General features: G+C 49.9%; 1 protein-coding gene across 1 annotated transcript; it reads left to right on the forward strand.

Annotated features, from left to right (window-relative positions):
* Positions 1-718: 718 nt before the first annotated feature.
* PtA15_9A604 (uncharacterized protein) lies at positions 719-3,211 on the forward strand (the record flags this gene model as incomplete). The annotated part of the gene is made up of 3 exons (XM_053172831.1): positions 719-1,022; positions 1,982-2,404; positions 3,015-3,211. The coding sequence occupies 3 exons, from the start codon at positions 719-721 to the stop codon at positions 3,209-3,211; spliced, it is 924 nt and encodes a 307-aa protein (XP_053024032.1).
* Between the last annotated feature and the right edge of the window lie 9,254 nt (positions 3,212-12,465).

The following is a 12,465-nucleotide window of genomic DNA, read 5'->3' on the forward strand; positions in this document are numbered from 1 at the left end:
GCCGGAAAGCCATCTGATCGCTATTTGTATCTGCATGAGGTCGGCGAGGCGGAGAGGAGCAAGCCAGCAACAACCTCGGTAGCGGTGGTGGTAGCTGCCAGAAAAAAAAGATAGGCAAGAAGACATTACCTTGTCAAATATACAGCAATGTCAGAAAAGCTTGCGGGTTCGCGAGGCTGAAAATCTGACACACACATTTTCATTTCAGCCCCCTGCCCTGTATGCCTTTCCAAATCTTCGATTTCTTCCCAATCCTTCCCTCTCTCCATCACCTCTCTCTCTCTCCCTCCTTCCCTCCCCGACCACCATGCCCCCCGGACCTCCCCCCCCCCTCCACAAAACCTAACCAAAACCTAACCTCCCCCCAACCGGTACCACCGCCTGTCCCGCCGGCCGCCCGGCGAACCGAATCCCCATCCGCCGACCACCCAGCAATAACCGCCGACCGCGCCAGCAATATTGCCTACGCCCCCAGCAATACCCCATACCAGGTTTGTCCCCCATCCCCACCCAATTTTCCCCTGTCGCCAAAAGCTGCTAACTCACCCAACTTTTGACCGCCGCTCCTCCCACAGGCCTATCACAAAGACCGTGTCCAATCAAGCCCAATCCATTCATCCAGAAAAATTGTTGTGAGTTACTCCCTGTGATTCACCAAATTTCTTTGCAGGCAGATGCTGATACATAGTTCTATTGGTCCTGAACACCAATTCAGCCAATGGCCAACAGATCAACGACCAACCACCAAGCAACTGATGATTTCTTCACCCTCACCCGCCGGGTAGGTGCCAAACGTGATCCGCCGGACTACACTCCCAACGGCACCGCAGAGGACGCGCCCCAGGAATCTCAACTTGGCCCCTCGCAGGCGCCAGAGGGGCAATCTTGCAGGTTGTTCTATGAAGACTCCAATGGCGAAGATCTGGCGAGCCCCTCAATCGAAGCTTCCAACTCCGCCAATCAAAACCCTCCAGGCCCCCCTGATGGCGGGAATCCGAACGCTACTGCTGCAAATGCCCCAGGCCCGAGGCCCATCCAGATTCTCCACCACGTCTACATGCGGACCGCGGCCGGCCAGCTTGCCCAAGCCGCCAATGCAAGAAATCCTCTGGCAGCAGCAGCGAAGGAATGGGAACGAGTGCTTCCCAGGGGCACCGCGGTGCTCCTGACTGACATTGCAAATTCAAACTGGGCAACATTCAAACTCGACGCCGTGGATGCCGTCGACAAAACGATTCCTCTCCTGGGGGCGCATCTCAAGAGCCTCGACACCCAGGGCCTGCTACAATGGCAGGGGATAATAATGAAGCACTCAACATACAGTGCCAAATCGAACGCGATGATCACCACCGACGGCAACTTTGCGCCCTTTGTCTCTGCGGTGTTGGAGAACCCGCTCTCCAAAGTGCAGGTCAAGATAATGATGAATGACCCGCGTAGGGCTGCCCGAGAGCAACAGCAGGTGAGTTTCTTTCCCCTGATCATCCTGCTGGCTGGCCGTGATGGTATGCTGACGTTCAATATTCACAGGAGCGGGCACAACAAGATACCCTTGCCATGAGCTATGGCCCAGAAGACACTCGACTCGCGTTGGAACGAGCGCAGGCCCGCCTTGTGGTGAACGTAAGTACACTCCCCTGATTTCCCTCTCTTGCATCCGCGGGCCGCCGACTGACGTGTGTTTTTCTCCTCAACCAGCCCAGGGCAGATGTAAATGCCGCAAGGAGGTTGAGCATCCTGACGGATTTGACCCAACACCTGATTGCCAGGTATGGGGGCAATGCGGAATCGCTTCGGATCCAGCACCCTCAGGACCCATCCAGGTCAATAAGGGTGAACCGGGAATGCCTGCACACCTGGAGCCGGGCCCTCCTCCACAATGCCCGCGGGGTAGACTTCGACAACCCACCACCAGGACCAGAATTTGTGGTTGAAAACGTCCGCGTTCACACCCTGGCCGACTTGGCTGCACAACAATCAGCCCGCCTCGGCCGGCACAGACAAGATGGTCCTACCGGCAACTCTATCAGCCCCGCTCGCTCAGCCAATCCCTCCCCCTGCGGTCGCGCCTCCGGCCCCGCTGTCGGCGATGCTCGTCCAAACCCGTCTCGCTCCCCAGATGGCTCCACGGCTTCCCCCCTGGCCAGCCGTGGGCCCATCCCGCACCCCGCGGCCGCCGCCCGCGTATTCCTCCCAGCCCGTGGGCCCTTGGCCCCTGGAGGTCGGGTCTTCTCTGCCCCGCGCATTACGTCCATGGGCCGAGTTATCCCTCCACGCCTCGTCTCCAACCCGTCCCCAACGGCGGCCGCCTCTGTCCCTGTGCAAGCCACGGAGACGGCCACGGCGTTGGGACCCTCTCCAAATCAGTCGGATTCTCCCACCCCTGCGAACGGGGCACGTCACGGTGTGCAGATGGCCCGTCGACACGATTCAGACGAGCTGGAATCCTTAAATCCCGAGGATTCCACCTTCCGCACGGCTCCCAACACCCGTGCCCCCAGCCCCGCCGGGTCCAAAATCGAGGTGTTATCTGGTCCTCCGGCTGGCAAGCTTCGATCCCCGGCCCGCAAGATACTTCGCAGACCTGCAGGCGATGGGATTGCTCATACAATCAGTCGCTTAAATTTTGGCAGGCCACGATCCCCACCCTCTTCCTCCCCAACCCGCAAGCTACCAACATCAAGATTGGACTCTTTGAGCTCGTGGATTAGCAAGAGCAGCCCGGAAGACAGGCTCCGCCTCAACGCCTTAGGGACCACCCTGACGATTGAGGAGTTCCTCTCTTTGTGCAACTTTGACAAAGACAACCCCGTCCCCAGGGCGCTGATCAACCTGGCGCACATCTGACGATGGGATTACTTCCTCGATACAACCCCGGCGGAATTGCGATCCCTCAATTTCCCCTTGCCAATTGCCTCACAATTGATGAAGGGTGCGCAATGGTTGGTGGCCACTCACACTGAGTCCGCCACCAACCCAACCAATCCGCAAACTCCGGCCCCGTTGAGTTCCAGTGCCGCCCAAAGCAACATCGAATCCGCAACTCGACCGCCAGTGGCCTCTGGCTTGGGCTCCCCACCAAGCCCAAGGGAGGAACTCCCCTCTCCATCGCAGCCCGTCGACCCTGAGGAATCTCCCGCACAACCCATGGGCCCCTCCCCGGAAATCTGAGGACCAACCCCAGGACCGCCTAAGTAAACCCGGGTCCTGAACCCGGTGGTAAGTGGCACAGCCAGTGGCGTGTCTTTCTTTTTGTTTTCCCATTATCCGTCATATCAAAATGTCTTCCCCATGCTCCTGTCACATGCGGAGCAAGCACCCCCTCCCCCCGCATAGCAATGCAATAGTCATAAGTTCTTCATGATTTGCGTGAGCTGCCCAAAAAAAGGCTCTCTGTGAGCTCCCCAATGTATTCTTGCGGCGCCCCTGTGAGGTCTTAGCAAGGTGAGCTTCCACCTTGCTAAAACCTTGCTTGCTAAGTCCTCCATTCTCGCGGCGCCCCGTGAGGACTTAGCGAAAAACCCCAAGAAGGTGCACGCTCACTTTGCTAAGTCAAGTCCTCTATGCACGCGGCGCCCCCATGAGGACTTAGCAAAAAACCCCAAGAAGGTGCACGCTCACATCGCTAAGTCCACAATTTTCGCGGCGCCCCCATGAGGACTTAGCCAAAAACCCCAAGAAGGTGTACGCTCACCTCGCTAAGTCCTCTATTCTCGCGGCGCCCGCGTGAGGACTTAGCGAAAAACCCCAAGAAGGTTTACGCTCACCTCGCTAATTCCTCTATTCTCGCGGCGCCCGCGTGAGGACTTAGCAAGGTGAGCATCCACCTTTTTGGTGTTTTTGGCTAAGTCCTCTATTCTCGCGGCGGCCCCGTGAGGACTTAGCGGAAAAACACAAATCACAATCATTTTTAATCTCACATTGCACGTTCATTGGCAATGCTCTTGTGAGATAGGATTAAGAGGCGAAAGCCTATGAAACAAAAGAAGGAAAAAATGAGGGCCCAAAGCGCCCACAGAACCTCGGGCTCATCAAATTGCATTGGGGACAGCCCCCGGGGCCCCATTTTCTTCCTCAGGTGCATTGATGATCCCTTCCCCTTGGGCCCCCGCCGAATACCCGCTGCCCAAGAATAGTCCTCTCATCAACGCTGGGGTCATAATTGTCGGCAAGAAGTCCTTGATGATCTCGGCGTCCGCAATAGTACCGGTCAATATCTGATGCCGTTTGATCTGAGACTTGAGGATGGAGAAAACTTTTTCAATCGGATTGAAATCGGGGGAATATGGCGGCAACTAAATCAAGAGGATGTTGGCCGCTTCGCATATCTCTGTGATTCGACCGCCGTGGTGGATGTGTGCATTATCCATCACAAGAATACTGTTTTGACCGGGGAATGGGTTCATTTCCGGAACCTGCGGGCGCCAGCCGTGTCAGTGTGGGGGCAGGCAACATAAGAGTTACAGGCCGCTTACCAAGACCTCCTCAATGAAGTACTCCATATCAATGCAGCGCATTGTTCCTTCTTGAGCAATGGTTGCGAGCAACCCATCCAACAAGACTGCAGGCAGCACTGAGATTCTAGGAGCTCGGAGGGGCCTGGAGAGCCTAGAAGTGCGCCGGCCACGAAGCGCCCATGCACGGTCCCAAGAGTGTGTCCCAAGGGAGACCCCGCACTCATCTGATAACATAGCAAAACAGGGCAAACGGCATCAGCTATTCACCGGTCTGGTGAAACAACAAGCAGCCCGACAGCACTGACCAACAAATACCAGGTATTCCGGGGGGTACATCCCAATGTGGTCGGTATAGGCCGCGCAATGCCCCTCAGACTGATCAGGGTGTACAGTCCTTGCTACCTTCTTCGTCAGAAGAAGGCGCCTGGTTAATTCCTGGTGAATCGTGCTGATGGGGTGGCGAGTGCCGGTCATAGCTTCGATATGCCTCTGGATCTCGTCAAGATACAAAGTGGGCTCCGCGGCGAGGGCGTCCAGCACGAATTCGGCCTCCTCACGGGTGAAGGCCAAAGGACGGCCCCGATCCTTGTAGAGAGCCGGATCTTGGACCACATCACGCGTCTGGCAATACAAATCGTTCCACCGTTGGAGCGAGTCGGGTGAGACCTTCTGAAATAACGTCTTGTTGATCTGGTTGAGTGACAAGCCCCGCGAGGCCATTCGGACCACGATGAATTTGACGTCTTGGGCGTATCTGACATAAACCATGACTGGGGAGGTGATGTCAGCGCTGGGGACAGTGAGGGGTGCGGGGGAGGTGAATCACTGGCCTTAATCCGCTTGAATGGGTCTTCAAAAAGAATGTTGTTGGTCTGCAGTTGTCGGGGCTAGTTAGCTTGGCAACAGGGAAAAATGGATGGGGATGGGGGACAAACCTGGTATGGGGTATTGCTGGGGGCGTAGGCAATATTGCTGGCGCAGTTGGCGGTTATTGCTGGGTGGTCGGCGGATGGGGATTCGGTTCGCCGGGCGGCCGGCGGGACAGGCGGTGGTACCGGTTGGGGGGAGGTTAGGTTTTGGTTAGGTTTCGTGGAGGGGGGGGGAGGTCCGGGGGGCATGGTGGTCGGGGAGGGAAGGAGGGAGAGAGAGAGAGGTGATGGAGAGAGGGAAGGATTGGGAAGAAATCGAAGATTTGGAAGGGCATACAGGGCAGGGGGCTGAAATGAAAATGTGTGTGTGTCGGATTTTCAGCCTCGCGAACCCGCAAGCTTTTCTGAAATTGCTGTATCTCTCTCATCTGCGATGTTTACGCGATTGGAGAGATGGTCCCTATACGATCAAAGAGGATCGAAGAGTTTTGTCTGGTTGATTGTATGTGATCGGTTGAGAAAGGGAGGGGAAAAAAAGAGCAAGGGTGGAAGGAAAATGCGGAAAGTGCAAAGAAAAGGTGACTTGAATCGAATGAGGTACGGGAGGAAGTCATGGCTTAGCATTATAAATAAGCCATGACCCCAGTGTCTGGATCTATGGAGTGCATTTGAGCCCGTCATACTCGTGCGCGATCGTTAACATCGCTATAATCCATTCACATCAGCAGATTCCAGCGGATTGGCAGAGCCTTGACCGATCACACCGTCTTGAAAATACTCCGAAGTGTGATTGCTTGCTTGGATCTTGATCCTGGCCGTATCGGCAACAGATTCAGTCCAAGCGCTGATACAACTTCTTTCCTACAGATCACCACAATGAGAACGCAGCGGCCGGGACATTTTGATGTCGGCTTGCAATTTGGAAGTTGACGACGTGGACCAGCTATTTATCAAGCTTGCATTCTTTCATCAACATGTCACACTGCTACCGCCCCAGGGATACGACTGTCCTCCCAACTCTGTCTTACATCTGAAGAAAGCCATATACGGCCTGCGTCAAGCACCGCTTGTATGGTACAAGCGACTTACTTGCTACCTCAAGACACTAGGCTTTCGGATTGCAGTATCTGACCCTTGCGTATTCTGGAGACCGGAGGAGGGCGCCAAACCAGCAACCTGGTTGTTTGCGCACGTGGACGACATCGTCATCATCAGCCATCAGCCAGAGATCTTCCGGGCTGAGATGGAAAATGAATTTGAAATCAAATACCCCGGCGACGCTGAGTTTCTTCTGCCGAATACGGACTCGACAGGGAGCATCCAGCCTTGTGTCCCCTCAACCCGAGAGAACGCCTCTCCAAGGCCACTCCCCATGAAATTGAAACGCTTAAGAAGTTAAACATCAACTACCGCGGCCTAGTGGGATCGCTCAACTACTTAAGTATCCTCACAAGGCCAGACATTTCACTCGCAGTCAGTCAACTATTGCAATATCTGGAGGAGCCAGGGATCAAGCATTATCAGGCAGCTGTAAAAGTTTTCCGCTACTTGTCGGGGACCAGGCAAGTTGGTTTGACTTTCCAGCGCTCAGAATCCGCATGCCTTAAAGCGTACTCAGACACGGACTGGGGGAACTGCCCCGACACCAGAAGGTCTACCACTGGCTTTGTAGTCACCGCCGGCTCTCATCTCCTCAACTGGAAGTCCAGCAAGCAGCCAACGGTCTCTCTCTCAACGGCAGAGGCCGAGTACAAGGCGCTATCAGACCTCGGAAGGGATCTCGCATGGTTTGCGAGTTTAATCAAAGAAATAAACTTCCAGGAATTGGTTCAAAACATTGACGTGGCCGTGGACAACAAAGGTGCTATCAACCTTGCCAACAGCGAGACTTCTCAAAATAGTTTCCGGACAAAGCACATGAACATCCGACTCCATTTTGTCCGGGAACTCATACTCTTCAACATAATCAGGCTCCAATACGTCAAAACAAATGCCAACGCCGCTGACTTTCTCACCAAACCCCTTGGAAGATCAGTAATTCGTCGTTCCCTAGCTCAGATCGGAGTAATCCAAATCTCAGAAGCTACTTCGAATCTTACGACTCGAAGTATGCGAGGCTGTAGGAATACAGACCAAGCCCCGCAGCAACCATTCAGGAAGCTCGCGCGGGTAGCTTGAGGCGCAAGCCCTGTCAGGTTGTGGTTCTGCTACTCTTAGCTTTATCATACCTGCTGGTGTCACTCATTCATGACCTGTCATTTACAGGTCTTACCCTCAATTAGGGATCTTCATGTGACACCAGTGGATGTTCTTTCACCCACCTGCAGCCATTCATATCCAAGCGTCCTTAGTACAGTGGTTAGTACACTTGACATGAATATAAGAGACATGGGTTCAACTCCCATAGGACACATAATATTTTATGGAGTTTCACAAGCCCAAGCCCAGTTGCAATGAAAGGTAAACCCTTTTGCAGCCCAGCCCCAGACCCCAGCCCTAACCACAGAAGCTGACGTGAAAGTATTGCTTGTCGATTACAGAAGCGATCCAGGCTAGAACCTTATTGGTCAACGCCCAAAGCCAAACCCAGCCCAGACGGAGAACCTTGTACGTCCCAAGACTAAGCGGAAAGTAGACTTAAAACCTTAAGACTAACTTTGCCGTGTTCTTATGCAGAACTCTCGAGGAACGACTTGGACCCAAGAACCAACCAGAACTACTAGGCAGACTATCGGCAGCAACAGCTATCCGTAAGTACAGCACAAACCAGACCAAGCACATAAAGAAAAGAACCCAAATCTAACCCAGACGTTGATTCATCCAAACCCTAGAAAAAGACGCATCGGAAGCGTTTAGACAGGATAAGACGAAGTTATTGCGATAACTCGACTTATACCCGTGAGTAGAAAACCAAGACCTGAAAGAAAGAACAAAAAGCATAATAGAGAGACTGAAGCCGGCATCTTGCGTATCTTGCGTTGCAAACTGCTCGGCGTACAGGACCGTTATCTCGCACACATAACCGTTGACGTGATAACATCGCGCTAAGCGCGTCTCCCCTCTAAACCTCCTCTCAGACTCAGATCCCAGGCACATTCTGCCCTGCTTTCAGGTGCATACTCGTGCAGACTTTTCTACTCACCTCAGAACTATAAATTTGTACATAGTAATCTAACAAGCAATAAATTCTTTCAGTTGCTTGGATTCTTTTAATATCCACGCTGGGCTCTACAAGTTATATTTTTATCCTATTGTGATTTAGGGGCTTGATTAATCAACTCCCTAAAATTTGGCTTCCAACTCCCAAAGGTACAGGACACCTGGAAGACCATATTTTGATGACCTGCCCCAGTCCTCAGGACCAAAAATTTGACCTGGGTGGCTTTTGAGAGTTGGAAGTTGAATTGTTCAATGTAGTCTGGCCGTCAGCATTTAAATTTTCCAAAAGACTGCAGATTATTTATTACTTGAATATCACTTAGGCATTTCATGAAAGACATCAAGATTCATATCAAAAAAAGTAGGGAGTTGAAAAATCAACTCCCGGAAATTATTGACTCCCAAATGGCATTTACGTCGCACGGACCGGTTCACGACGTCCACCCCCGGTCCGCGGGACCAAAAGTTGACCCGCGCGGATTTTGGGAGTCGGAAAATTAATTTCTCCCTTGAGAATGGGAGTCAAAAATTTAATTTTACAAAAATTCCACAAATATACAAATAAATTCATATCTCCTCAGTGGGGCACCCAAACCCCCCAAAAATTTTACAGTGGGCAGAATACCCTCTTAGAAGCATGTGACAAGCTTCACGGCATTAGCACACCCCATAATAGGCATGTACAGTTGGGGGTCAAATTTGGCTGATTTCCTACTAAGGAAATCCACCAAAGCCTTAGATACAGTGCCCCAAAGTGCACCAAAATTTTACAGTGGGAAGAATACCCTCTTCAAAACATATGATGAGCTTCACGGCATTAGCACACCCCATAATAGGCATGTGCGGTTGGGGGTCAAATTTGGCCAATTTCCTGCTCAAGAAATCCACCAAAACCTTAGCTACAGTGCCCCAAAGTGCACCAAAATTTTAGCTAATCAATTTTATTACTCTCCACCCAAACTGTTAACATAAAGGCAGTAACTCAATCACATGAAATAAATTAGAGGCAGCTGGGGCTTTTGGCCCCGCCGCAGGCAATAGTCCCTCCACCACAGATAATAGTGCAACCCCCACAGTTAATAGTGCTTCCAACAAATTCGCCACAGTTTTTAGTCCCTTTGACACAGTTAATAGTGCTTCCAACAAATTCGCCACAGTTTTTAGTCCCTTTGACACAGTTAATAGTGCTTACATCTCAGTTATTAGTTCCCCCGCCACAGTTATAGTCCCCCCGCCACAGTTAAGAATCCCTCCGCCGCCACTGCTAATAGGGTGTCCGCCAAATTTGCCACAGCTTTTAGTACCTTTGAAAAATTCAAAAGTGCCTACACCTCAGTTGTTAGTCCCTCCATCACAATGACCATAATTTTCCATGTGATGTTTTCCTCAAACAGTTTTGCAAGTTATGTTTTCAAATGGCAAATCTCTCATGTTATGTTTCCCATGAAGCTCATCATATGCTTTAAAGAGGTTATTCTTCCCACTGTAAAAGTTTGGTGCACTTTGGGGCACTGTAGCTAAGGCTTTGGTGGATTTCCTTAGTAGGAAATTAGCCAAATTTGACCCCCAACCGCACATACCTATTATGGGGTGTGCTAATGCCGTGAAGCTCATCATATGCTTCTAAGAGGGTATTCTGCCCACTGTAAAATTTTTGGGGGGTTTGGGTGCCCCACTGAGGAGATATGAATTTATTTGTATATTTGTGGAATTTTTGTAAAATTAAATTTTTGACTCCCATTCTCAAGGGAGAAATTAATTTTCCGACTCCCAAAATCCGCGCGGGTCAACTTTTGGTCCCGCGGACTGGGGGGGGGACGTCGTGAACCGGTCCGTGCAACGTAAATGCCATTTGGGAGTCAATATTATTGACTGGCAGATACATTATCCAAAATTCCGCATTTTTGGTTTGTAAATTTGAATTTTGCACACAAAGGTTCAAGTTATCAGCAAGATTTAAAGATCAGGGCTTTGTAACACCATTATCTTCAATTTGTGCCAAAAATATCACATTTTTATAGAGTAATTTTCTTCTAATCATTGATTACGCAAAAGATTTTCAGTTATCTGTAACTTAGTTACAGATAACGGAAAATCTGTTGTGTAATCAATGATTAAAAGAAAATTACTCAAGAAACATGGGATTTTTTTTGTTGAGATTCAAGATAATAGTGTTGCAAAGCCCTGATCTTTAAATCTTGCTGATAACTTGAACCTTTGTGTGCAAAATTCAAATTTACAAACCAAAAATGCGGAATTTTGGATAACGTATCTGCCCACCGCTGTCAATAATTCAATTTCCGGGAGTTGATTTTTCAACTCCCAAAAAGTATCTAATCATCTCTTTCAGACTTGTTTACAACAAGTCTGGTGTCCATATGAGCAACAGTGGGCTGTTACAGTTAACCATTTGTAAAGTACCAAAAAAACAGTTAAAATACAGCAATTTCAGTTTATTGAGCTGTAGAAAAAAAGTTAACAATAACATTGAGGGCTTCAAAAAGACCCTTGATAACCGCCGGTGATTAGCGGCTGTTTTTTTTCTGTAACATATTGTAGCACCATGAAAAACCTGAGGGGACTAGGTGGCAGGTGACGTGAAGCTAACTCCAGCCTTAAGTTCAACCATACACTTATGGAAAGGTGGTAGAACCCCCTGATGATGACAAAGGGGCCATTGTTATTCAAGGGGAGTAATGCTGGAGTGCCACTGAAATTCCAGCATATTTTACTGAATGTCACCTGACACCTATTCACATCAGTTTTTTCATGGTGTAGTATATTGTAAATTGAAAATTCAGGCCCCGTTTGGCACCAATATAAATATAGGTGACATAATTGCCAATTAATTCAATAAAAAATACAAAATTCAACATATAGCCTCCAAAATTTCTTTTTAGGCAACCTACAGTGCTTTTCTCTTCAACTGATAACTTGGATTCAACTGATTCAGCAATCTTCAGCACCATAATACCATTATATCGCTTCATATTGGTCAAAAGTGATATAATGGTATTATGGTGCCAAAGTTATCAGTTAAAGAGAACAGCATTGTAGGTTGCCTACAAAAAAATTTTGGAGGCTTTATGTTGAATTTTGTATTTTTTATTGAATTAATTGGTGATTATATCACCTATATTTTTATTGGTGCCAAACGGGGCCTCAACAGTTTTTTTCACTCAAAATGATATTTTTTTGTTCATAATAACTGCCAATGTGCTACGGACTTGGGCCAAAATATTGTAATGCATCACAACGGCCCACCATTGATAATACAATGAACCTTATCCCGACCAAGAGCCCTGGCCTTTCCTTTTTCCTTCTTGCTTCTGAAGAGAGGGATGCTGAGTTTCCGCCCCGAGTCTGGGACCAATTAGCCCAGATTCTGGCAAGGTGAGCCCACTCACTGGAGGACTTCCCGTCAATCTGACAACCCAGATTTTTCCAGATTTTGCGGGGAAATCTGGGCTCGATCTTACCAGATCCCAGATCTGCCTAGATTTCCCTGCAAAATCTGGGAAAATCTGGGTTTCGAGATCGGCGGGAAGTTCGGGTTCCCAGATCGGCGGGAAGTCCTCCAGTCCACCTGTGAACAGCCCCCAAGTTGGTATGTTGAAGCCCCAGACTCGCGCACAGGAAAGGCTTCACAGAGCCTTTCTGCGGGGCCTTTTTTGCTCCGTGGATTCCATGGGTTCCACGGAATCTGGGTCGCGCGCGCCTCCCAAAGTCCCCACACCGGTGTCCCAACTCACCACACATTTTTCTACGACTACAAACTTTGTCTGGAAATCTCAAGCAGTTCAAAAACATCAACTAATTGTGATTTGGACCTTATCCCAGTTTGAACAGATACCTTATTGTCGTGAATTGTGCCTGGTCGCTATCTCGTTACTACATGGCCAACCCAAATATTGAACCCAATCTACAAGGCTATCAACTCGATGAAAACGGACAGCTCATCTTTAACTTTGCCGCCGGCC

This window comes from Puccinia triticina, chromosome 9A (assembly GCF_026914185.1).
Source record: "Puccinia triticina chromosome 9A, complete sequence".
Lineage (NCBI taxonomy): Eukaryota > Fungi > Basidiomycota > Pucciniomycetes > Pucciniales > Pucciniaceae > Puccinia > Puccinia triticina.